Genomic DNA, 27,702 nt, shown 5'->3' with positions numbered 1-27,702 from the left:
TACTTTCATTACTGTCATCAGGATATTTTAGATTTTTATACATTGTACATAACTACTACTACTCCAGAGCTCTGCAGTGTGAGAGTGGGTGCAGTCTGAAAGGAATGTTACAGTGGCGGAACTGAAGACTGTAGCTGCAGTCAGCGGCGGGAATGAAAGCGTGAGAGCACCGACGGAAGTCTGAACAGTTGCGAGCTGAGGGGCGAAGACGGAGAGAAATAAGTGGGGATTTTGTGATAATTCCGCAGATTCAGCCCCGCGCCCTGACCTATGGCTTCCAGTTCCAACATAGATATAGAGGGCGCGACCCAGCACCTCCGGGACATCCTGAAACTGGACCGACCCAGTAATTCAGCCGGTAGGTTACCGGGGAGCGGGGCAGGTAGAGACCCGTTAGCAACGCTAGCCGCTGCGCGGCTAGTTAGCTGGGGCTAGCTGTAGCTAACTAATTGTTGGCAGCAGAAAATAGCTAGCGGCTAGCTGTTAGCTGTTAGCGAGCTAACGCTAAATAGGCTAAGCCAGGCCTCGGCGGTGCTGCTGTGCTGCTCCATGCGCGCCTTCGCCTGAACTCCAGCATATTAACTTTAACATCCGACTATGCTAAGCTAACTAGCGAGCTGAGTGTCACAGAATAAAGCAATGTTTTGAGTTGTTTAGCGAGCTAGCTAGCGTTCGTTCTGTTAGCTGGAGTTCCAGTTTACGGTAGATAGTTTGAGTTGGCGCTCAGCTGAACAAGGAAAGAGAAAAACACAGACTGACAAACTGGACCAAACCAGACTTACTCCAGCCTTTAGCCTGCTGATAGCTTAGCAAGCCAGCTAACCACTGTTGTAACCTAGCAGCGCAGATAGAATGGGTTAACTAACGTTAGTAGTTTGGATAATTTAGTATTTAGCTAACGTTAGTTTAGCTAGCTTAACTGGCAGAAACTGAAATCTCTGTATTTATTAGCTAAAGGGTCAGTGTGTGTGTGTGTGTGTGTGTGTTAAGTTGAATATTAGGATAACACGGTAAAGTTAAGCTAACGCTAGCTTTATTTTCATTATTTGAATTTTTTGAATCGCGTTTTAGTTAATAACTTTTGAACGGAAGATGGTAGTTAGCTAGATAATACTTATATAATCAGGACAGTAGGAAACTAAAACCACGGAGACTGTTGCTTACGTTTACTTTTGCTTTTTGTTTTAACTCAGAAAACTATGCCAGTTTTATAGTCAGAATATATTGTACCACCTCCAGACTACATCTGTTTACCTCCAGATAGTTTTAGTCATTTTAACACTAACTTACATTCATATTGTTTTTTTCAAACAAGATTAGATGGCCGGAAGGAAAAAGGACTTTAGGTTAGCTAACAGCGCCATAACCGCCAGTCTATGCACATTAGATTCATTACTTTGAGCTGTAAGTTAGGTAGAAATGCACAACACACCCTTTTTATTTAATGTTTTATTAGTTTCAAAGCAATGACAGTATACTAGAAAATAGCTTTTTTTTTAAACATGAATCAGTTTTAACTAGAGCTGAACTGGATTTTTATTTGTAAACAGAAAGCGCAATTTAAAGTGACTCACAAGCTTTTGTTTCTTTTACATAACCATATGTTTATACATGAATAGACAGCATTTCCCTTTAACCTTACATGCAGCTTTTATATTAAACACTGTGCAAACATTACCAAGCCAATCTACTGAGATCTGTCTGGCAGCTTCTATATCAATCTCGATTATCTCATTTTGATAATTGCGTTAAATATTAATTTGAAGAACTTCTCAACAAACAATCAAAACAAAAAGAAATTAGTTGATGGCACATCTGGCAGAATAAGCACAGGCATTATTAAAAATATTATGCAAAATAAATAAGGCAGTCAATAAAAAAAAACATTTGAAATTATACATAGCAACAATTCAATCAGATTTGAATATGCTACAATCTTGTTTTACATTTAATAGTGTAATTTTTATTTTGGGTTACCACTAATATATTTAATGTTTATTAAAGATAAAAGTTAAATATTAACTGTTATCGGCACCTGTATACAACAGTCAGTGGCAGCATCTGAGAAAAGGATTGTTCCCTCTCTTTTCACAGAGGCTCCAGCAGGTGAGAGCCAAAGGAAAACATCTTTTAATGGAGAGCTGAATGGACTGATGGGAGCTGACCTCATTGGAACAGGAGTTCGGACTGCGATGGTGGAACCGACAGCTCACAACACAGATAAAATGAACACAACATTAGACTCTCAGACAATGTAAGCACTTTATTTTAGTTTGAAGTGTACATTGAATTATATAGCTTCTTTCTTGTCTGTTTATAGTGTTAGTAATGTTAATAAAATAGTTTATATTCTGTCAAAGCGGTTATTAGGGCAAGCATTAAAACATATTCTAGGGATAGCCAGTCTTACAGGAGGTGTCTGTGTGTCTGTGTCTGTGTGTGCGTTGTCAACAACTATCAGGACCAAATGTATCTGCAGTCTGTAGTGAATGTCATCTCTATTGATTTTTTAATGTATATGTCTCATTTATTCTCTAGTTCACTATCTGGGGATGATGGCTCTACCTGCATTGCTATCACTGCCAGCAATGTGGAAATTATTGCCAGCCGAGACTCTAGTATTGACAGTAAAGCTCGAGGGAGCAACAAGGTATTGGAGTTTGTTTCTGAAGTTAGAGCCTCATTACAGGTTTTATCCACTGTACATTATGTGATAGAGCCCAACTTCTATATTTTTTTCTTTCTTGCAGGTTAAGATCCAACCAGTAGCAAAATATGACTGGGAGCACAAGTATTATTATGGCAATCTCATAGCAGTGTCTAATGCATACTTGGCATATGCCATCAGAGGAGGTAAGTCCATGTGCAGTTTTTTATTTATTTATTTATTTATACGTCCATTGCTCAGCTCAAATTCTTGCAAAGCCATGTGGATTGAGCATTGATTGATTCAGATAAGGCTGTGCAGTGTCCAAATTAAGACGGCTGTGTCTGCATGTTTTAATATATCAGAGAGCTTTCTATTGATCAGACACTTGAGAGCCAAAATCCTTTTTTTCCCCCCACTTTTAACTCGTCAGTGATGGACTATGGTTGGCTTGAATGGAAAAATGTTAAATCACATTTACCTGCTCAATTAAAAGAAGGGGCAATGTTGTGATTTAAGTGCTTGTTTTAAATTAGCCTCTGTCAAAGTTTGCATTATATTAAACCTGTAACTCCTGTTGAATTACAGCCATGCTAGGTTGTGCAGTAAAGCTGGTAAGGGAAGGCTGAAGTGTAACGTTATTGTCATGGACACAGCTGGTAAACTTGGCGTTTTACGAGTATGTAGTTGGATATTTTAGTGGCTTGTATCTCAGGCAGGGTGAAACTTGTACATGTTGCAATGCATTTACATGGTGTTTTTGTATTATTGTTGAAAAATATATAAGTAGTTGATGAATTAAGGCACACAAGGCCAGTCAATTAAAATTATTGTCTCCTTAAGACCATTTTATGCTACTGATATAATGATAATGTGATTCAATTACAATGAAGTGATACCCAAACTATTTTCTTTGTCAAGTTAGCATACATCCTTGTTATAAACACTTATTAGCCTAAAGTTATGTTATGCATTGGTCGCTGCATGACTGGCTACAGTATTGAAGTTTATATACATAGCCCTAAATGTCTACTTATACAGGTGTATTATTTGGTTAATTAGTGCTGTAGTGATTTAGGGTATGTTTATTGTTTCTTAAAATATTGAAACTAAATATTAAAAAAAAAAAAAAAAGTTGGAAGCATTGTCCCGTTAACTGGAGGTTTACAAGAGTTCATAAACTAAAAATCTTACTCTCTGTAAGGATTCCAGGACTAGATGATGCCAAAAGTTTTTTTCAAACCGAAATGTCCTTTCAGTGCCTTTTATTAAATTAAGCTGAAAGACAGAGTGGGGGTACAGGTTTATCCCACATGGAAGTACATCGTTGATACAGAGTTTGATTGGTGGCCCACCCCGTGTGTCTTTATCGGTCAGTAAGTATCCAAGTGGATAGTAGTAGGTCTGTTACTATAACATTATATTCTCCCAAAATTATTTAACAATGATATTGTTGTAAATTTAAGAGCATTTGTGCCCATGACATAATGATGAAATAATAGATTAAGAATGCATGTAGATCCTTATAAAGAGTAAAATATATATTAATAATATTTAGATATTGGGCTTACTAGAATAAGAATGTATAAAATGTAAAAAAAGATCTGCGAAGCTCAGTTTTTGTTGGTTCTTCCGTCCACATATCTTAGCCCTGAGAACATGATGCAAGGATAAGATGCACAGAAAGGAAAAGGGAACAGATTTCTAAAAGATCAGATAGGAGATTTACCCAAACAGACATTAATTATAGATTTGAGACTCACCATCTGACTTTTTGTTTCAGGTGCCAACAACCATTCTATGATCCGGGTGCTAAGGCTAGGTTCGTCCGAGCGCACCCTGCTTAAGGGCTTTACTGGGGCAGTCACAGACCTGGCCTTTGCCCACCTTGATTCCAACCTGCTGGGCTGTGTGGATGAGGCTGGGAACATGTTCATCTGGCAACTCTCCAGCCAAAACAGCAAAATACAGTATCCTTTCAGCAAAAATGGGTGTGGAGATTTACCCATTTAGTTATTTGTCTGCAGTTTGAGCTAGCATGTAGGACTGTTTAAGCTGGCATCAGTTCATATAGGTCATATAGGTTACAGAATTGTCAGTGTTCAGGAGAAACCTGTTTGCTGCCTTGTTATCCTTTAACCTCATCACTCAGAGACGAAGTGATTGTGCACATCCGGAGACCCGAGGACACGTTATTAAACTCCAACCGCAGGCTCATCTGGTGCCCCTTCATCCCCGAGGACAACGAGGAAAACCCAGAAGACTCATGTCAGACTTTGGCTCTGCTGCATGAGGACCGGGTAAAAGCTACAGTGCCACACATGCCTATTATTTTTATGTTCATGCTTTAGGTAAATTAAGTAAAATTCAGGTTGATTGAAAAAACTGGAAATAGAGTGAATTAACCACAGTAGTGCTGCTATATATTTTTTTAAACAGCTTAGTGTCAATGCTGGACTAAGGATGGTCAACCAGACATGAATATACAGTCAACAGTGGGCAGTGTCCCGTGACCAGCAATGAAAAATTTGAGGGTGACCAACACCCAAATAATACCTGCTCTTTGAGGTCCTGACTATTTGAAGAATAGGATGAAAGAAAGAAAAAGTATGCAGAGAAACTGAAGGACTACAGTCTGTAATTATAGGACTAAAAAGTCCTAAAGGTAAATGGACAATGAGTGTAGAAACAAGGAGACAAAGCTTGAGTCGGAGCGTGTCGTTTGCATTTTTCAGACTACAGTGAAACTCTCATTTGTGCTTTTTTTAAAATGCAGTTCTAACAGAAGTGCTTTTATGAAAACTGTTCTCATCTAGACCATGATGATTCTTTTCAGCAGAAGTAGTTTATCTGTTTTGCTGCATAGAAATGGGTGATGTGTCCAAAATCCTCTAGGATTTTTTCAGAAACAGTGACAAGTCTTTACCAGTTTGTTTTGAATAATTGTCCAGCTACTGCTTTTCATTAGAGCATTGTCTCTCTGGTTTTCCAGGCAAGATAAATTTAGAAACAAGTTAAATCTATCTGTTATCATAATTAATAACATTTCTAGTAATTTTTGCAGTCTCATATAGAAGCAATTATTGACTTATGGAGATAATTTAATGTTAAATTTGTTTTTTTTTTCCTCTTTTGTCTGCCTCCTCACTTTGTGTCTCTTTTGCTTTGTCTGCCTGCAGGCTGAGGTTTGGGACCTTGATATTCTTCGCTCGAGCAACAGCATATGGCCTGTGGATGCCACAGAGCTTAAAGAGGGGTTTATTACCATTAAAGGACACACAGCGGTAGGTGTTAATCTCTCTGTTTATTAGCTTTACATTTTGCTCTCGTTTTCATGAATTAATGAGCTAATCTATGCTGTAGTTACATTCTGCAGCACTGCTTTTAACTGAACATGGCTTTTCTTTCGTGCAGCGCATCAGCGAGGGAGCTCTGTCCCCTGATGGCACAGTCCTGGCTACAGCCAGTCATGACGGTTATGTAAAATTCTGGCAGATCTACATCGAAGGTCAAGACCAACCTAGGTATGTCCTGGTTCTCTTGCTTTGGTTAGCTTACCAGTACCAGTATTTTATTCATAGCTGATTTGGGAATAGTAAATTAGGTTTAACAATTTAATATTTAAAATTTAATTGCATGTTGTTGAAACCTGAAATGTGATTTTGTCTTTCTCTAATGATTCAGTTCAACTGTCTCCTGCAGATGCCTGCATGAGTGGCAGCCCCATAACGGAAGGCCTCTTTCTTGTCTCCTATTCTGTGACAACCACAAGAAACAAGATCCAGAGTATGTCATTATGCCCTATGCAAGTCTATGATGCTTGCTAATGTAATTAATTCAATATCTTGGAGCGTTACGTTTTGATTAGAAACTAAATCCGTGATTTAGAGAATTTGATTTAAAACGTGAATGCTTTTGTTGTAATTGGTGCCTATATAGAGGCCATGCAAGATTGATTTTTTTGTATGTTTTGTCTTCAGCTAACCTTTTTTTCTCTTTCTCTTTGCTGTGCTTTAGAGTGCCATTTTGGCGCTTTTTAATCACTGGAGCGGATCAGAACCAGGAGCTGAAGATGTGGTGCACAGTGTCATGGACCTGCCTGCAGACTATCAAGTATGTTCATTTCTTATGTATGCAGTTTTACCATGAGCATCAGTGCTAAGATTTCAGATCATGAGAATTCTCAGTCATTGCTTTGTTGTCATTTATTGTGTTCCAGGTTTAGTCCTGACCCGTTAAACTCAAGTGTCCAGCCCAGTCTGAAAGCTAGTCTGGATCTCTCTGCAGAGTGCCTCATCCTCTCGGATGTGCAGAGGAAGGTCTGCACCTTCTTCTATCTATTATTTACAATACTGCTGTGAAAACACACTCACTCATCCTGACTTGGCCTAACTTTAGCAGGGCTTGCTAGACAAACTGCATTACCTGAAATATGATATTAACTGTTAAAGAGACTAAAGGATCACTACTGTGGCAAAAACAAGGACAGTTTTACTGAATAGGTGGATCACTATCTAAATATTTTTGCCATTAGAACCTTGCAAATAGCTGAATTTTGCACTTAGTAAAAATACATTGTTGTACATCAGGCACCATTATTCATTATTTTACCTAAGTCAACAAACTTCTCTTATAACCTTCTAGCTAAATGTAATCTTATTACTTTTTAATTACTCTTTACAGCCATTTTGGGTCTGTACCAATATGCCCATTAAAAGGTGGTGTTTGGACAAAACCTATTTCTTAAGTTGAGCAGGCAGTTAACATTCCTTGATCCACAGTGGTGCGTTTACCAGGACTTCATGCAAGGCATTACCACCCACAGTGGACAGTGCAGTGAGTGGTAAAGGGTAATGATCATGACCTCTGGAATCTAACTGAAGTTGTTCTGCAAGCAGACAAATAACACTTAAAGAAGTCACGTCCACAATCAATGCAGGAGTCCTGTGCAGTGTTATTTATCTTCTATGGGACATGGCAAAATTATAGAACATGATGCTTTTTCCATTTTTTGTCAGTGTAGTAGGGGTGTCACGATTCTCTAAATCCTCGATTCGATTTCATTTTCGATTTGAGGGTCACGATTCGATTCGATTCTCGATTTTCTTGTTTTTTTTTCTTGTTATTATTTTATGCCTCATAAAATTTAAATAATATATTTATTATTATTATTATAAATATTATAAATATTATTATTATTATTTATTAAGATATATATGGTAATGCCATCTAGTGACTTTTTTTGGTAGCAACAGTGTGCACTATTAAAACAAGCAGTTTATCAGAGCTGTGTGTGGATGGCTGGTGAAACTGCTCACTTACATGAAGCTGCAGTTCTTCATCAAACCACTAGTCGGAGCTGCAGCAGCACAAGCCCCGCTCTCTTCACTCAGTCACTACTTCAGTACAGCCCAGCCACGGGCTACAGAGCTCAGCCAGTCCGTTTTTACTGTTTCTGTAAACAAATAAAGGTTTTAACCCCACTAACCGGATAATACAGCTCACTACAGTTCATCTTTCAGCCCAAGCAGCTAACAGCAGCAGGTTAGAACAGCCGACACGGAGTCACTGCTGGGATTACATTATAAACAGGTCAGTTAGCGCGCTGCTAACCTCAGGATGTTTATAACTACGGAGTTTAGTGGACACACCACGGCCGCCAGGTAAGTCTTTTAAAGGCTACTGAAGACTATTAAAGGCTATTAGAGGTTATTGAAAGCATTATTGGGGGGCAGAAATCAGTACAGGCTGGTTAGATAAGTGATGTGGTGCGCTGTCACAGTGATGTTTATTAACGTCATTAAAACAGATTTTGTCAGGTATTGTCTTATAAATATTTACACATAACTTATATCTCTCCTGAAAAGCTTTTATTTTAGTCAGAAACACGCTTGTGTTTACTTTATCTGAGAGAAAGATGTTTTTTTAATTCAATGGAAAGCAACAGGTGTAGTCAATTATAAGTTTAAGATTTTTAATCCACCTCACTGTGATCTATAGTCAGTGTTCTCAAGTCACACTGACACACGCATTTCAGCGAGTTCACACGCTCTCACCTGCGCGCACCCACCCCTCCGTTAGATACAGATACAAAACCTGCGCGCCCAACCCCCGCCCCCCCTCCCCCGTTGGACAGATAAAAACAGTGATCACACTCCCGCCGACATTCAAAACTTGAGAGCCCTGTCTATATTTCTATAAATCCGTTTTCATTTTCTCCTCCGTGGTTGAAAGGCAGCTGTCTCTCACACAGCAGAACTGAGGGCGGGGCTGCGCTCATGCAGCGGCTCTCTATTTAAATGGATAGGATGCGCTGTGTTGGTGCCGCGCCATTTGCGTAGCGCGCTGCGCTATTTGCGTAGCGCGCGCGGGAGGGATCGTCGATCCTCTTTTTGACTTCGATACTCGAGACCATGACCTCATTTCGATTCGATTTCGATAAAATATCGAGATCGTGACACCCCTACAGTGTAGAGTAATTTATTTATTTTTTTGTATGGCTGTTGTGCAGGTTCTGTACGTGATGGAGCTGCTTCAGGATCAGGACAAGGGTCGGGCCAGTTTCACAGCTGTTTCAGAATTCCTGCTCACACACCCAGTACTGAGCTTTGGAGTTCAGGACGTCAGCCGTGCCCGTCTGCGCCACACTGAAGTGCTTCCTCCAGATGAGGAGAGTGAAAGCATGACTGCTGGTTAGTTCTGGTTCTTTTCTTTATTTGTTTTCCAGTGCTAATGGAATGAAAGCGCTTTGGAAGGAAAGATCTCTCTTGGTTCTAAAATGTTATTGACGGCTAGCTGTTAAAAGAAGCAGTCTATTGTTTATGATTCAGATTTTTGTGCGCAGCCAAATGATATTATTTGTTTGGTGTTCACAGAAGGAAGCCAGGGACCCTTGGAGTCCAAATCGGGAATCCAGATCAAGCTTTACTGCGTGCATACAAAGTAAGTCCATCGGTTTGCCTGTTATTTCCACAGAAATTGAGCCAAACTATCATGTTTATCCCTGAGGCCTTGCATTCTAAATAAAATTCTCATTAGCCTGTATAGCTCCAGGCTTCTGCATGCATTTAGTGGATATTAATTCTAATCCTTGCATGCAGTGTCATGAAATTTTCATTGCATTCCAGCTGTAATTGTGTAGTGTGTGAGTGTAAGCAATAGTTTTGAATTTTGGCTCCTGGCCCACAGGTCCCTTCAGGATGTGCAGATTTGGTTCCAGCCCAACCAGGGTGCTGCTGCCTCGTTGTTTATGCCTTCGTGCTCCGGCTCCCAGGACGGCTTTGGTACGACCGCAGCTTAATGCACACTTGATTACTTTTCTCCTGGCTCTAACCGCTAATCTCTCTCGTAATACCTGAACTGAGTGGAGCTTAGTTCCAGGATTTGTGTGTGTGTGTCCGTCCTTTGCTCTGACTTCTGTGTTTATACTCTGCAGGTTTCGCAGATCCTCTGACCGATCTGAGCATAGAGGCACTGAGCTCTGATAAGGAGTCCGGTGGGAACGGCTCTCAGAACGACCTGTGTAAAATCCCCGCTCTCCCAGCTCCAGCGGATTTCCTGAGTCCCGCTGGCTCAGCCATGCCCAAACTCATGACACCAGACGCCTTTATGACCCCCAGTGCATCTGTAAGCTCCTCATTTACCACATATTCATAAGATATTGGTTTTAATATGGCATAATTATTGCCATTGGATAAGATTTTCTTCTTTGGTATAAATGCTTGAGTATTCCTGGGTTAATTTTAATTAATTAATGTAATAATGTATTATTTTATTAAATAAAGATGAATTTAATATGCTTTTATAGTAATTATGTCCATCTGTTCTGTCTGTATTCTTATTAGGTGCCAGCCTCCCCTGGCAGCAGTGCTAGCAGCTTGACTATAGTGACAGCCATGAGCAGCTCGGACAGTGGAGCAAGGTGGGTGCCATATCATTAGCAACAAAAGCAAGGTTTCAGCATAAAATGTTGATTTTGTGGTATAATCTATTTGAGATGTCTGTCCTGTTAATCCTAATTGGTACTATTTAACACTGTTTTGTAAGATTAATATGTTTAACTGTGTTTAAACCGGTGTGTGTCTTCCTGGAAACTATGGAAATTATTTTTAGATGCATCCTCTAATTACAGCATCCGGTCTTCACAACAGTACATAAATTGTTAAACTCTGTAACCTGTGGTACTTTCTCAGGGCTGCAGAGGATCTAATGCAGAGTCCTAAGCTGTGTACTGATGGAGCCAGTAGCAGCCTTGCCCTCAGCACTAGCAGTCCGAGGTCCAGCTCCATCCTGATTTCAGGCCTTGGTGAAAACATCCAGGTAAGTTTATTCAGTGTGTTCATAAATAGCTACAGTTTTGTTAAAAGTGGCACCCCATGGACTGGCATGTCCCTTAGACACTTAGACTGGCAGTCTGACTGTTCCCCACAAGTGGGTGCTGTTAGTACTTAAATAGCTGCTTTTGGTCAGTGACCCATTAGACAGAGATCTAACATATCATTGTGTTGTATAAATATGATCATTTTATCAATTATATTTTATGGAAATTATACTGCATTATTAGTGTTTTCTTAAACATAACATCTGAGGGGGTTTTAAACTAATGTAAGTTATGATGATTTATTATATTTCACAATTGAGTTATATTGATCTGACTAAAGGCAGTTCAGGCATTTTATCTAGCTCACTGGAAAATTTTTCTTTGTAATACACTGACACTACAAATGTCATGGCACATAAACTTTTGGCATGTCAGGGTATATCTTCAAGCTGTTAAGAGTTTCCGTTTAAATCTTTAAATCTCCAACACACACTCAAACCCATTTGGCTCTTTCTTGTCTGTCCCCTCACCTCATATACCACCTGCCCGGTTAAGGTTTTCTCTCCTCCTCTTGTCCGCTCACCCTCTCTTTTGCGTGAGGCCTCTCTGTTATGTGAGGCAGCCTCCTACACTCATGTGCTTCCCCTTCCTTATCCGCTCCCCCCTATGCAGGTGCTGCCTTCACCAAACCCTCCCCTGTCCCTGGACCTGCAGGCCATCGAGCCCATCCTACTACCCCAGGCTTCCCCCACCAGGGCCCGCTCCCCGGACGTCATCTCCTCAGCCTCCACAGCCATGTCACAGGACATTCCGGAGATCGCCTCAGAAACTCTACAGAGAAGCCTCGTTGGCACAGCAGCTGAGGCTCGTGACCCACTGCAGGGTCTCCATGCAGATAGTATGGCTTCTGCTGCCTCAGCCCTGCATCTCTTGTCACCACGGAACCGCAACAGCTCGGAGCCAATTCTCCTGCCGTTAGAGCTCGGCGGAGGGACTACAGACGGTGAACAGAGGCTTAGCAATACACCCTCCTTACTGGAGACGGCCCTTTCACAGGAAAATGCTGCTGCAGCGGCCGCTTTTTCCTGCTCCGACAGCAGCGCTAACCACAGCTGGCCTGCGGCTCCAGACATCACACGTGAAACGCGCAACAGCCTGCGGGACAATGGGCTGGGAGACTGGTGAGACATGGTTACTTGTAACTGTTTGCAAATATAACTAGGGATGTCATGATTCTCTGCTTAAGCCCAACCAGATGCCTAACCTGAACTCTGGCCGAGATTTCTCACATTTCTCACTTTCCTCGGGTCCTCACAGGACAAGCTAAAAAAAAAAAAGGCCTACGTTTTTAATGCAGTTATTTTATTTAAAGCTATAATGTGATGATCTCAATATAGCAAAATATCACATTACACTGTGATGGTAAAAAATGTTACACAACTTTTTGTGTATGCAGAACACATGCACAAGAACTCATGCCCCATACATCTGAATTTTTTTCTGTAAGTTCGTGGGGGTTTGGTTGTGGAAACCTTTGGGGGCAGAAATGAGTCAGTTTAAAAAATCACTTGTAGTTGAAAGGGTCAGTTTTTACGCCCTGCTTACTAAAACAAAAAGGCCAGGTTTAAATGGAGCTTAGGCTCATAATGTCTGTTTACAGTATGGGCCGTGCTCGCACAGAACGTGCACAGGCTTTTTTTTTTATATCCAATCCAAGCTCTAGTCACGATGCCAGATATTTGGTTGTCTTTATCAACATCAATTATTTATTTATTAATTTATTTAACCTGCTAGCCTTGGTGGGTCATATATTTATGAGCAGGGATGCTTTTAATTGGGACCTTAATATATTAGTTATGAGCATTTGGAGAGTTTAGCCAAAACAACCTAGTCTTCATCTTTTTAAATGCACTTCACAAACAGTAAACATTTCCATTTGCAAATGTTTTTTAATGTTTTTTAAAAACCTCTCACCCTTCATGGGTTGCGGTGGATCTGTTGCTTCAACTTTGCTTACCGACATCATTACACATTTTTCTTCTTTCCGTTGCATCGAATGCCGACTACACACGTATTGTGTGTAGTCATTTATTGCCCCTATCATTTCTAAAAAATTCAGTAATTAATAAGAAAACAAATAGCATTATGTTTTTCAGAGTTTTGTAATCTTAACATCCTTAGCTGTAACTAATAAAAACAAGATATAATTTATTTTTTAACATAATAAGGAATGAGAATAATATAATGCATATAATGCATGAATTTTAATATTATTTACTGAATTCCTTTGCTTGTACTGTAAAATATTTTACTTTGTTTTAGACTTTTTGTGAAGGCAGTTTGAATCTTTTACATAAGGTTGTAGATCAAAAATATTAACTTAGATTTCAATTATCCTGTGCAGCTCTCGAGAGGACCTGAAGGAAAGGCACATGTCATCTCCGTATCATAGGCGCACCTACCACCTAACTCAGAATGACAGTCAAGATGCAAGCGCAGAGCAGAGGTATGCAACACAGGATACACCATAAAGCCAAGCATTTTTGCTATAGTAATTTCAGTTCATAAAAATAATTGAAGCATACATAGATGCATTAAAATGGTGTTTAGTCGCTGTTGATGCAGACCTTGTTTATTGGGATTAATTAGCTAATTTCGTAAAAAACATTTGACATTAACACCACTGCATTGCATTATATATAATGGTATACATCTGTACACTACATATTCTGAAGCATTATGTAATTATTGTAATTGTAATCCATGTCCTGATTCATGTTAACTTGTTTCTGTGCTGATGAACAGCGATCATGATGATGAAGTGGCCAGTCTGGCATCATCCTCTGGAAACTGTGGCTCCAGAGCCTCTCACCGGCTCCCTGTGAAGGACTGGAAGACCTCACCGCGTGGCTCTCCAAAGCTTAAGCGCAAAAACAAGAAAGAGGATGGGTGAGCTGCTTTTATCAGTGTGAAAATATTACACACAATTTTTTTTCACAATATCATCCATGCTCTGTTAACTTCTGAATGTCTGTTTCTCTTTTAGTGAATCTTCTGGCAGGCAGGCAGATAACCAGGTAAGATTATTAAGTGGATTTTAAAAATGTAACTTTAAATATTTGCTTTTTTTTCTTTCTAGTTACTAAAACGGTCATGCAGTTATGTTATAGACTTGCTTCCCTCTGTATTGTCTAAGGTTTCACATACAAGTAGTACATGCTCTGATGCACCTACTAAAGCTGGTGATTAACAGATTGAATTAAGTGTGTATGGGGCTTTTTAGGAATTCTCAAACTGCACTTGAACTGGACACCTTTAAGACCACCACCTTTGGTCTAGACCCTGCGCTCACTCTTAATTTTAATTTTATTACACAGAAGTAAGCTCTGCTCTTTTAGGGCATCGTGGTGCTATTTACTAAAGCCTTTTACTGTACTTAATGTCCCAGTGAAAACCAAGACAAGCTCTACCATAAGTGTTCAGACATCAGTAGTGGCCAGTGAGTCTCTGTGGTATCAAATGTGTGTGTTGTGTCTTTTGTTCTGGGTCCAGCTGAGTGCAGAGGTACAGGAGGAGCTGCTGCTGCTGCTGAGAAGCCAGCAGAGGGAGCTGGCTGAGCTGAGACAGAGCCAACAGGAGCTGCTGCAGAGGGTCACAGGACACATGGATGCTGTTCAAAGCTCCATCATGGCCCATGTCGAGCATGTCTTGCTCACACAACAGGAACAGGAACGTATCCTTCTGTTAAAGTTTGTTTTATTGCTAAAAAATGTTAAATAAATTAGACATCTTATTGTTGAACGTCTGCAGTTAAACTCATGTCATTGTTTTAGAGCAGTATGCACTTATCACATTTTATTTATTAAAATCTTTAATTGCTTTGCTCAGTGTAAAGGCCTCTTCATGTATGTAGACATTGAGTTCTAAAAATAATATACAATTTCTTCCTTTCACTGTTTGTTTGTTGCAATTTTAGATTTCAACCCTACGTTGTGATGTGGTGTACAATGTAACTAAATGTAAATAGACACAATTCAGTCATTTGCAAATCCCATTTTTTCAGAATCAGGCTTGTAAAATCTACTGAGTGTTTTTGTGCATTCAAATTCAATAATGTTTGGTAGTTGGTCCATGACTGACTCGTACCAGAAAGGAGAATGGAGAGGGTGTTGGCAGAGGGACACGCACGTAACCAGCAGCTTCAGGAGCACATGGCCCAGCAGCTGGCACATACTCTGGGTACCACGCTCTCTAGTCGCCTGGACAAAGTGCTGCGTGAGGAGATGAAGAAAACTGTTCCACAGAGTAAGAGCCATCTGTTGACTGTCACCATTCTGAGCTTCACTAGCTAGTAACATCAGCTGGATCGATGTATCTTGCACACAAATTTTGTGTTTAGGGTTTCTGTCCTGCTGGACACATATCAGAGGGGCTTGTGGGATAGATAAGGCAGTTGTGTATCTCTTCTGATTCTGATAAAAATGAGGGGTCAAATATTCAAAGAGGAATAAGCCAGATATTAGTTATACTGTACATATATTTTTGGTTGTGCATGTTCAAAGACACTGTAGAAAATGTCTGTCTTAATACACCTTTTGTATAAGTCGAAAAAAAGTCTGGTATTCAGACTCATCCCTAGCTCTATAACTCGAAAACAAAGAAAGTGACCACCAAAGAACAAGCCACACAACACACATTTCAGCCAATCAGAAACGGGTAAAAGGGAGGGGGCATGGGCACGTGCTGCACGTGGAAGTACACAGATTGACCAAGGAACACTCTGAAAGGGAAACATCAGAAAGGGTAGACAGGAGACACTGAGAGACCTCTAAACATTAACAGTTAATAAAAAGGTATGAACTTTGAAACTTTAAATTTAATTTTGCTTCTTCACAGTAATTGGTGTTGTCCCATTTGTGTATGTTAGTGATATAGTTGATGGGTTTGCTTAGTAGCAGCAGTTTGTTGACAGTTTGCTAACCTAGCCAATAATGCTAACTAAGCTAAAGCTATTTTCTTGCTATACTATACATCACCTTTAATTTTGACCCTAAAATTAAAATGCCTTGCTTGATGCTGTTATTTTCTAAGATGCTTGTTGTACATTTCATTCTGCTTGAAAAAATAACTTAAAGATTTCACTTTGAGCCCAATACTGTCATAACATTCATGTACATGATAATTGTATGTAACCTTTAGGCCACTACTGTGTGAGAGGGACTGTTAAGAAACCTTGTCTGTATTATGTGAGGGTTATAATGGTATTGTTTACTTTATTGCAGCCATTTCTAAGAGTCTGGAACCTGTGACTGGACAGATGAGCAACACTATTGCAGCTAAGCTGACCGCAGTAGAGGGAACACTAAAGGAAAATGTCATCAAAGTAGTCAAGTCTAAGGTCTGTTTTCTTCTGCATGTGTTCTTGAATGTTTTGCAGATCAGAGGTACATAAATAATGGGTGCACACTGTAAATCTTTCAAAACCCACTTTTATACAAACGGAACAAAGTTGCCCACTAGCTTCTTCTAGTAGTTTCTTCTCTTTCTATCCTAATGTTAAAGTATCTTGCATTTTAATTGAACAAGGACCACTTCTATCTTTTAATCCTTTCAGAAGTGCAGTCCCAGTGGTGGGACTGTACCATCCACAGACCAGCCACAGCAATTCCCACCAGTGGGATTCAAACACTGTTAGAACATTCAGCTTTGAATGCTGATGCAACCGTCAACTTAAGTTCTACTCGTTCATCAAATATCTGCTTGTTTGTCCTCCCACAACCCCCACAGTACACATCTGTAAAAATCTGGTCTTTACACCCAAATATCACATTTTGGGACATTCATCAGGTACACAGCATGTAGCCAAAGCTGAGCTAAGGCTTAATCTGGTGTTGTTCACCACTGCTAAGGTTAGAGTGATTCACAGCATGCTAAACAAAAAGGGCTGGCTTTTTGTATTATTTTAGATGTTAGTGTTTGCAGCAGTGCTCAAGTCATGAAGTGTAAATGCTTTATTCAGTCATGCACAAAAAAAAAGGTCATTAAAACAGATCATTCTGCAGATGTTGTGAAGTTGGTGTGGAGCTGATGCTGCGTAACAGTCACAAACTAGAACTGCTGCTATGCAGATTCAGAACCTTATAGCCTGAAATCGCTTGCTGAAGGTTAAATCGTATTTTTTTTGTTCCAGACGCTTTTTTTATTGCACCACTTGCTCTTAATAATAATAATAATAATAATAAACATTATTATTGGAAAACATGTACTAAATGTATTTTATTTTTTCAACAAGATAATTTTGTTCTACTGTAAATGCCTGTTGAATGATGCTCCTCCTCTGATAAAATAACATCTCTCCCTTTTTTCCCCCTCTTTTTTCCTCTGCAGAATATAACGGATGCCATTGGCAGAGCTGCAGCAGAGGCCATGCAGGGACCCATCCAAGCCGCTTACAAAGATGCCTTCCAGAGCATTGTGCTCCCCGTGTTTGAGCGTGGCTGCCAATCAATGTTCCAGCAGATCAATGACAGCTTTAAACAGGGAACCCACGAGTGTAAGAACCACTAAATCTAATCAGAACCCAGGGTCTCTAAAACCTGAAATCTGTAACAAAACAAATCTGCCTGGGCTTCCTGCAGAGTTATTTTTCTTTGTTTGTTGTTTTTGTTGATCTACATGGAAAGATGAACGTAATCAGTTTATTGGAGAATTGAACAGATGGTGTGTCATTGTCTAGTCTGAAAGCCCCTGTTTAAGAGCTTTTTACAGGAGGTTAGATAGAAGCACTAAAGTCTGACTCCTCTTTATAATGGTGGAGCTATATAAATAAATCAATTTTTAATTTGCCTCGCAGATTAACTTTTGTCTGCGTAGACTTTGTCTAAGTAATGAGAGGTTTGATGGTGTTATGACCGGCGGATTGCGCTACTAATCCCCCTCTCCACTTCAACAGATATTCAGCAGCTGGAGACACATGCCAAGAACAGGAAGCAGCGTGAGCAGGAGGCTCGAGACCCTGTGATTGGTCAGCTACAACAGATGATCGACACATTGCAGAGTTCACAAGATCAGCTGGCCACCACTGTGGCAGCCGGTGTGCGCTCTGAGGTTCAGCATCAGCTTCATATGATCGTGGGAAAGTAAGCCATGCACAATGTGTGAACTCACTCACTCTTTCACGCTCTCTTACACACACACACACACACACACACAAGTTCCCATCATGTCAGGAATTATAATTTATTGTAACTTTAGTGAGAGACATCGCTTGTATTTTGAAGTTTTCTTATCCATTCTCATGATAATCTGTGCTCTAGAGGTGCGGATTGATTTGATGCTTAAGGCAAAGCATAAATAGTTGGTATGCAGAAGCCTGCTTAAGCCTGGATTTAATTTCTGCCAATAAAGCTGGTTTCTCTTTCTCACAGCGTTTTGCTTTATGTAGTATTACACTGGAGTTGGAGACACTTATTAAAATCCCCAGTACAGTGTTTGTTCTGTCGCTGCAGAAGCAATTTATAATTGCAGTTTTGTACTAATTTGCTTTTGTATTCCGTTAGTGCAGCTTTAAATAATTCCTGCATCAGCCTTATGAATACTAAAACAGTGATTCCATCTGGAGCCTTTACGGAGTGTAAATCCATGTGGTTTTGTTCTGCTGTAAATACTAAACTAGGTGCATCATGCTTAGTGCTCTCTTGGTTTCTAAATCAGCCTTCTGGCTTTTAGTTTGTACAGCTCTAAACCAGACTTGTGTAAGCAAGATTTGTTTTAGTAAATCATTTTAACTTATGACTTTGTCTGACTCTGTTTCACAATAGCATTGTAATTAGAGCTACAACAACTAATTAACATAATTGATGATGCTGATAAATCATCGTTGGCAACAAATCTTATCGATTAGTTTGTGCTTGCCCATTTACATCATATGATTGAAAAAGGGAAAATGCAGACTGCAGAGGCTGTAGTGTAGGCTGCTTCACAAACCAAAAATTATTTTTTACTTTATTTGTTTCACAATCAGAGGTAAAATATTTTGTAAAAAAGAGCTGCAGAGAACTTATAGAATCAAGAATGTGAAGACTGTTTATATAAATTATCATTATTATTTTTAATTCTCATTTTTTTAATAAGGAAAGTGCAGATCTGTTTTTGTGTTCTACTCTATTTTTATTTTTAATAAATACATTTATTTTAAAGTACACGTTTTTCTGCTCTGATGCCTTTGCCTCTAACTCCAGTACCTTGTGTTTGCAGTCTGCAGGACTCGATTCTCACGCAGGTGCAGCGCATTGTGAAAGGTGAGGTGAGCTTGGCCATGAAGGAGCAGCAGGCGGCAGTCACCTCCAGCATCATGCAAGCCATGCGCTCAGCTGCCGGGACCCCTGTTCCCACTGCCCATCTCGACTACCAGGCCCAGCAGGCCAGCATCCTGCAGCTACTGCAGCAGGGCCAGCTGAACGAGGCCTTCCAGCAGGTCAGAGAACTGATTTTATCATTGTTCATTATGCAACAAGTCATGCAAGTGCATGTGTGCGCATGTACATGTAACTACTGAGTTCTGTCAGGTGTGTATGAGGTGGGCGGTATAGCGGTTGTTCTACACTACACTATGCCATTTCAAGATCATAACTGGGCCCTACATTGGGATTTAGGGGTTATTTTTTAAAATAAACAAATATATAGTAAACTTAGTTAGTCATGTGCACACTTAGTGTCACTTTTTAATACAGCTCTGGATAAAAATAAGAGATTACTTCAAAATAGGTTTCTTTGATTTTACCAAATTGAAAACCTCTGGAATATAATCAATAGAAGGTGCATGATCGCAAGCCATCAAACCAAGCTGAACTGCTTAAAGATACATGAAAACAATGATTAAAAACCAGGTTTATTCCACCAAATATTGATTAAAACTTTGAATATGAACTTCTTTGCATTATTTGGGGTCTGAAAGCTCTGCATCTTTTGTTATTTTTTGTTATTTCTCATTTTCTGCAAATAAATGCTCTAAATTGCAATATTTTTATTTGGAATTTGGGAGAAATGTCTGTAGTTTATAGAATAAAACAACAATGCTCATTTTACTTAAACATACACCTATAAAATCAGAGAAACTGATTCAGAAACTGAAGTGGTCTCTTCATTTGTTCCAGAGCTGTATATTAAAATATCAATCCTCTTCTTCCTCCAGGCACTGTCTGCAGCTGATTTGAACCTGGTGCTGTACGTATGTGAGACCATCGACTCACAGCAGGTGTTTGGCCAGAATCCATGCCCCCTTCACCAGGCTGTGCTGCTCTCGCTCATCCAGCAGCTCTCCACCAACCTGGCAACACGCACTGACCTCAAGATCAGGTTAGTCTGCCTGTATGCTCACAGAGTATTTCGCCCTGAAAACTAGGAAGTCTGTTTGCTGTACAGAAAGAAGATGATGTGTTCAAATACCATATTTAAAGAGTAAGCAAAGACAGTTTGTGTTGTTGGGTTGGGCATGTCTTACAGTGTTGAGAATTGTAAAATCTATGATAAAAGCTGACATGGTGTATGTTGCAGTCAGTCAGAATCAGTCAACAACCACTCCCCCAGCAAATAAATAGAAACTGTTTTAAAATTTGCAGAATTATATGTAATATGACTGAGGCCCACAAGGTTTTAAGGAAGATTATACTTGCGTTTGTGCACATTCTTCCTTATCACTTCCTAGGACTCACCTGCAGTATTTGTAAATTATATAAGAAGCATGTTAGCATCATATTGTACGATGGGATTTGAGAAAATAGACTTCCCATTATTGATAACATTCCTTAGATAATTGTCTATCCTGTCCTCCGAGATGACCTTGAATGGCCACCGATCTGGAGCTCCAAGGCACAACAGGCAGGCTGTCTTTAGCTGCGTTTAGTTGCGCAGAGCTAGGTTTATTAAAGCTTGCTTCAGGCAGGCCAGGCTAGATATGTGTGCTAAGGGAGAATGGGCAGACTCCCTCCAATCACAGTCTAATGTTCCTCTCACACGCTGCCAAGTCCCTTTACTGCTGTAAAAGAGCTATGGAAGCCAAGTCTATCTCTGGATTTCACCCATGGAGACAGCTGTATGATACTGCCCATATGGTCATGCATTACTGTGTGTTCAGTGGGATTTTATTATTTTTGTTAAATACAGTGATGTGCAGAAGTTTTGGTCATCTCTAAACGTTCTGAAAGTTAAAATGATTGATGCCCACAAAGCATTTAAAAAAAAGTCTTAAAAAGAGCAAAGCGGATTTGGGGGTTTGAAGACATCTCTTGTGAGAATGTGTAACTGCAATCATACGGAGGAGTATTTTACAACATGCGTTGTGGTGTGGTCCCTTTTTACAGCAGATGAATGGTCATTGCAAATGAGAGAGTGTAGTATACAGAAACAGCTTAGTCAAAACCTGTTAAAGGAAAAGTCTTTAGAGGATGCGCAACAGTTGATATATTTAGGAGTATTTTATTCTCTTCAGTAATACAGATGCTGTGAAGTATTGTCCTGCGATATATTAATACATCGGTGATCACAGTATCATCAATATTATTATCATGGGCAGTCTATTGAGATCAATTGTGCAACTAAAAAAAAATAAAGGTCGCATTAAAGCAATTAGCTGTTAACAGGTTAAAAAAAAAAAGTCACCCCCAAAAATCATGTAAGCAGGTTGTCTACTCTGATTGGACCAGACAGCACTGACTCAAGAAAATTAATTTTGCTAAAAGGTTCTGTGTTTCAGACCAACACATGTAGTTGTGCAGTGTGAAGCTGCTTTAACAACTAAACACAGAGCATTTTCAGCTACACTAAACCAAGTTCTCAATAGGTACATAAGAAAATTTAGGACCCAAATTTAGAACCTGTAAAACTGTGGTAATAAATGTGATTCAGTAAAAAATTTGGGTGCACTTAAAAAAAAATAAAAAAAGTTGAGATGCCTTGTGATTCTCACCCTTAAAAAAGTTAGTGTATTTAGGTTTTAAATCATATAAAATAAACCTCACAAAAGTGATTATTTTATTGTTAAAGGAAAGTTTATTTTATATAAAATTTTACGTTTTTGAGTTTGTTTATTTGTGGAATATTATTATAAGTACAGCTGGTTAGCATGTGTTCAGTAGCTATGTAAAATATTCACTTAGTCTTGTGTCACACTGTAAAAAGTAAAGATGATAAAAGAGGGCTGCTCCTGTAGTTACATAATAATGCTAAAAGCACCTTAAAACCCACAGTGGACAACATGTAAGGGGCACTTCTGAAGCTGAAGGTTTACCATGCTAGATTACCTAAAAATCTCACGCAGCTAGAAGCCAGGATGCCCGCACTTTTCCTGCCTTTGAATAGCCTTAACATCCATAATATGTGGTAGGGCTGCTGACAGGTCCAGACAAATCCAATACAGTAATAAAGAAAGTGTCGAGTCATGTGCTTTAGCTTTCCTTAATTGTCTTAATTAGATCAGGTCTTGTGTAGGAGGGGGGGGGGGGGGTTGATGTGAAACATAGTGGGGGTCAAAATGTGAACAGCGCATTTCCACAGCACGAGAGGCTAATGGCTCTTAAGCCTGAAGATTATCGTTGAGAACACAGCAGCAAGTGTTTAAATGCAGTGAAACAGGCCCTACAGATGTGGAATCGGAACAGGCAGATACAGGGCCTCTGGGCTTAGCCATCTGGAACAGGACATGGCAGACAGCGGCAGGAATGTCAAGCGTTTTTTTTTTATTATTAAATCGGTCATTTTAATTGTAATGAGTGCATGTACGGTAATTAAGATGACCTCTGTGGAACATCCAGTGGAAGTTGAGGAAGCTGCTACAGTGTTAGACACCAAAGTCGTTGCTCTTACAATGCAGATGTTGAATTCCCCGTATTTGGACAGGTGGCATTTTACTAATCCTTAACCAGGTTTTATCAAGCTCTGCCTATATGGGGAAACAAAGAGGGGGGGACGGGGAGGGATCTTTGTCCCAGAATAGCTTTTAAGAAGCAGCAAAAGCCTGTGCTAGTACAGCTGTTAAAGATTGTAGAGTCTATGCTAAAGGGGCCTGTTAGAGAAAGTGTTTGTGTGTTTGTGTGTGTGTGTGTGTGTGTGTGTGTGTGTGTGTGTGTGTGTGTGTGTGTGTGTGGTTTAATCAGGACATATCAAAGATCACCACTGCTTCTCCAATCCAATATTAATTGCTGGAGTGCTGTCTCAGTGGAAAGGGCCTCTCGAAAGTAATGAGATTAGGCTTCAAAGCAAACTAATAACGATCTGAAAAGCAGAGATTAAAGAAGCTTGCTCTAATCGGAAAAACATGATGGAAATGATAGGAATTCTCTGGTATACTGCTATTCCTTTCTATTTACTTTTAATTATTTTAACATTATTTAATCATTTATTTGCTCCTTTTACAGATTCAGTTTAACATTTTCTAGTGGATTTCCACATTGATTAATTATTATTAAAGTATTGCTTAAATTGTATTTGCTTACACAGTATTGACCAAACGTTTGGGGCAACTGCTCATTCATTGTCTGTTCTGAACATCTGGCACTGGGCATGCACGGTGTCTATTAGTCCATGTTGATCTGCTCCAGAGAGTCCTGATCTATTGGCAGTATTTTTTACAGGGAGTAGACAACCTGTCTATTTGTGTTTCATGTCAGTTGCCTCTAATATTGCCATTATATGTTGTTTCCTTCAAACAAAAACATTTGGATAAGTTTTTAACACACACAATATACAGACGTTTCCTATATACAACAATGGTGGCAAATATGATTGCAAGTAAACCAAGTCAAAAACTGAACCACCAATTCATTTGCAGGTTCTCGTAGTTGTACAACAGTAGTATCTTTAGGCCAATAATTCATAGCTAATAAATATGTAAATAACTGGTATAGAAATTCCTACCGATCATAGATCAAGGCTATCAGTAGGCACATAACAATCAGGTTAAATGGGTATCATGTGACCCACATTATTTAAACCCTGGAATAAAATGGAACACTGTATAAATTAATCCTCAAACACATTGACTCACTTGAGCATTTCATTAGTGTGTAAAACAATCTAGTTTAATTGGATGATGCAGCAAACATTGAAGAAAAGTCATTGTAATGTGCATAAAAGGGAATTGGAATAGCAGTTTTTAAGAATCTGACACTGATGGTGCATTTTCTGTGCATGTCAAAACATGTCGATAAATACTGTGTATGGCAAACATGCTTTTAAATGTAGCAATATAATATTTTTAACACCAGCCAGCTCTAACTTAAGCAGTACTTAATTAAAGAGACGTTCAATACTGTTAGATATGCAGGATTTTAAGAAATGCTAGTAATATTAATATATAATATATGAATGTTTTTTGACATCCTACCCCTGAGCATTTTAGATCAGCACTCTGCATTTAAGTAAAAAAGCGTTGTATCAGTAAGCATAGAATTAGATTGTACCTCCCTAGTTATTTGTTGTGTTTGATAGGGGTTTGGCAAGACTAAAACAGCTGAAAATTTCTCGTTGGGTGTAAATGCATTTAAAATGTGTAATGTTTTGTTACATTAAGAAACTGTGAATGATAAACAGTCATTTGAATACTTTAATGCCTTGGCTTCAAGAATAACATGGTGCGAGTTATATTAAAAATGTCTTACTTGTGCAATAGAAAACAGAATACTTAAAACCTTTTGAGTATTTTAGGTCTGTTGAAGGTGTTTATGGAACTATTTAACACATTTTCTTTTAAAATAAATAAATTATAATAAAGATGCACCAGAATCCTTAAAAAAAAAAAAGATACACATATTAGTCATACTGCCCAGCCGTACAATACTTACATACTGTTCTGTATTTCACTGCTTATTATTAATCATACAAAATTTATAATCACAGTAAAAATGTATTGACGTTCATTAAGAGGATTACTTTCAAAATCTTTGAAAATCTTTTATTTGACTGAAACTCACAAAATGAAAAACTGCAAGTGAATTTTTAATCATAATTGTCTATTTTGAAATAAAAAAATAGTTAAAAATCTCGTCTTGTACTTGTGAACCAAATATTGTGCCCCCTTTCATAAGAAGTGTCTCATCACACCCCTAGTGTTTAAGCACTATTGTATGCTAAAAAGTGATTGAACACTACTAGTGTTTGACCAAAAAGATGCGTTCTTATCTCCTATCCTGTATGAGTGTGAGCTTTTACTGACTATAATCTGCAATTAGTAATGCAATTCCAAACAGCATCAGCAGTTCTGGAGTATATTGGATATCAGTTTGCTCCACTCTGATGCTGTGACGTCTGTGTGTGATGATATAAGCGTTATCAAATCATGACTAGATTTGCTGCGGTATCATGACACATGGGATGGCATGCTGACAGTGATGACAGTAGTGATGTAACCATCCTTGCATGTGTTTTTGTTTTGTGTGTAGTTATCTCGAGGATGCTGTGATGAACCTGGACCATGGGGACCCAGTCACCAGAGACCACATGAGTGCTGTGTTGTCCCAGGTGCGGCAGAAGCTGTTACAGTTCCTCCAGCAGGACCCCCACAGCCCCCTCAGCAAGCGTGCCCGCCGCCTCATGATGATGCTGCAGGGCCTGGTCAGCCATTAGTGCCCTGGGCTTCCCTTTGACCGGCCTGACCACCTCTCCATGCCTCCTTCTGCAGTTTCTGCGACGTTCACGCAATTCTGCACTGCCCCTCCTCCCGCCTGTACAGCTGCCCGCGCTTTGCTCAGTAGCTCAGACGACCCTGAGAGGCTTGCATGATGGGAGTTGTAGTCCAGACCCAGAGACTGTGTAATTTAGCTTTGTTGATGCTGCACTACATTTCCTTTCAAGCCCTCAGAGTTTAAGACAATAGAAAACCCTTTTGTTCTCTTGTTTCAGACTTTTTTCCAGTTTCAGCTCTGTTTTTTCCTCTGTATGGAAAATAAAAGGTTTGTCCATATAAAACACAGGGTTTATTTTTGTGCTTCTATGTTTAACATCCTTGCAGTACCATTTGACTTGTGATTTCGTTTTATAATGGAATGTTAGTTCTGTTGTGGAGAAACCACCATATCTGACTGCAGCCAGCATTGTACAAGAACCTGATCAACCCGAAAGTCATTGTCAATCATGTTTAGTCCACAGATGATTGCAGAAATTCAGGTCCATCTTGCCACATACGCATTTATTCATGTTAAAGGACGTTTTTCTGCCAGTAAGAAACACTTGGTTTAGTTTATGTGGAAGCTCTCAGGTGTTACGCTGAGGCAGTAATTTGGTTTGTTGTTTAATAACTTGCAGTGCTCCTATTAGGTCTCCAGAGGGCAAGCATTTATGTGGCATTTATCTGCATTGATATTATTTGGCAATTTTGTATGCTGGTACTGTGGTCTCTGTATGTGGGCGGTATTTTTTTTTCCTCCTCCTTTCCTCAACTCTTTCGAAGAGTACTGCTTATCTATCCTCTTTATTAAAGATTTGTTTTTGTTGTTCGTTCTCTACCCCCCTTTGCTTGATTGATGTTGAGCAAACAAACTAAAAAGCGATGTTCAGCCCAGTTGACTGATTGTATTTGTTTCTAACAGAGCGCTGTTAATACTGTTATGTTGTGTATATTTTTTTTGGAATAAAAAAAAGAATACTTTGTTCTGTAAAATCCTTCACCCTTTATTTTGCCTTAAACCATTAACAGACAGTATGCTTAGTTGTTTGTTTTTTAGTTTCTTGTTTTTCTTCCCTATGTCACTTGGTACATGACCCATGTCCGGTAAATCACTTTAGAGGACAACAGCATGTAAAATTGCACATTTTTAGACAGCACAGAGCGATGTGATTTAATCCTAACATTTAACTACCAAGTGTAAATCCGCATGCTAATCTGGGCTAGTAAATGAGTGTTAAAGGAGAACTCCGGTGTAAAATGGATTTGGGATGTAACGAAACATGGTAATTCTTTGGAATGTTTGTTGAATAGCCCACCTCTGTTCATCCCAACAGGCTCTGCTCCCAACAGGCTAACAATGCTAGTGAAAGGGTTATACCGTTGTCCCTGCTTTTTTTACACTATTAACAAGGCTCAAAGTATCTCCACACTGTTATGGTGAAATCCTGAGCGCCCTGACATTTAAAACGAGTACTGTGTGTATAAACAGTGTTTATAATAAACTTTATTAATAATATTTCAGAAGAGAATTTTAATATATGATAGATCATAACTTTAAAATGCCGTCTTTGTTTTGAGATGGCAGCATCATTTTTAAACACAGCCCCGTACAGTTTTTTCTGTTATTCTATCAACCCTATTTTGCATTGAGGTATAAATAGTAACGAACTTGAGAACATTTTCGCCAACTAAATAATGTTATTCAGCTCTGATTTGTGGTTGTATGTTGACGTTGCATGTCTCCTTATCTTAGTCTTCTCAAGCTTAATTGAAGAAGACAACTCTGTCCTCTGAGTAGTGGCTCTGCCTCAAGCTGTGCAAGATATTCTATGACAGGAATGTCCAGTCTTGTCCACATAGGGCTGGTGTGGTTAAGAATTTATACTGTGTTTTTTCTCCACTTTGTGACTCCACATCTGCTCCAGCCATAGGCTTCTCAGTTCCAGCCCGACTTCTCAGTTCTTTGGTGCACTTAAAAGCCAAAGTGTTTGATCTTGAGACTGATACTGGCAAATCTGTAGCAGAGACTTATAACTGCAGACACTTTCAAGAGATGCGTTGATCCACTGCAGCGAG

At 39.3% G+C, this 27,702-nt stretch overlaps 1 protein-coding gene across 2 annotated transcripts; it reads left to right on the top strand.

Moving 5' to 3' along the window:
• The first annotated feature begins 142 nt into the window (after positions 1-142).
• Positions 143-26,602, top strand: edc4 (enhancer of mRNA decapping 4). Of its 2 annotated transcripts, none has more exons than XM_022679707.2 (29): positions 143-358; positions 2,095-2,254; positions 2,539-2,650; positions 2,751-2,853; positions 4,431-4,617; positions 4,800-4,947; positions 5,827-5,931; positions 6,062-6,171; positions 6,350-6,433; positions 6,665-6,760; positions 6,867-6,966; positions 9,159-9,339; positions 9,523-9,589; positions 9,836-9,930; positions 10,083-10,273; positions 10,492-10,568; positions 10,840-10,966; positions 11,640-12,148; positions 13,372-13,473; positions 13,773-13,916; positions 14,014-14,044; positions 14,520-14,700; positions 15,117-15,272; positions 16,250-16,365; positions 17,355-17,520; positions 17,920-18,106; positions 19,224-19,443; positions 20,161-20,324; positions 25,403-26,602. In XM_022679707.2, exons 1-29 carry the CDS (start codon positions 271-273, stop codon positions 25,584-25,586), a joined length of 4,191 nt encoding a protein of 1,396 aa, XP_022535428.1. In that variant the 5' UTR covers positions 143-270; the 3' UTR covers positions 25,587-26,602. The 2 variants fall into 2 exon arrangements, with proteins under 2 accessions (XP_022535428.1, XP_022535427.1); XM_022679706.2 differs by having other exon boundaries at positions 6,332-6,433.
• The last annotated feature ends 1,100 nt before the right edge of the window (positions 26,603-27,702 follow it).

This window comes from Astyanax mexicanus, chromosome 9, assembly GCF_023375975.1.
Source record: "Astyanax mexicanus isolate ESR-SI-001 chromosome 9, AstMex3_surface, whole genome shotgun sequence".
NCBI classification, from domain to species: Eukaryota; Metazoa; Chordata; class Actinopteri; order Characiformes; family Acestrorhamphidae; genus Astyanax; species Astyanax mexicanus.
The sequence above is the reverse complement of the archived record's forward strand: the minus strand, read 5'-3'. Positions and strand labels throughout refer to the sequence as shown.

Bases quoted from the DNA above. Each gene is read 5' to 3' on its own strand.
- edc4 (XM_022679706.2), top strand. From the start codon at position 271: ATGGCTTCCAGTTCCAACATAGATATAGAGGGCGCGACCCAGCACCTC. The intron at 2,854-4,430 runs GTAAGTCCATGT...TTTTTGTTTCAG, and splicing joins GGCATATGCCATCAGAGGAG to GTGCCAACAACCATTCTATG. The intron at 9,340-9,522 runs GTTAGTTCTGGT...TGGTGTTCACAG, and splicing joins GAGTGAAAGCATGACTGCTG to AAGGAAGCCAGGGACCCTTG.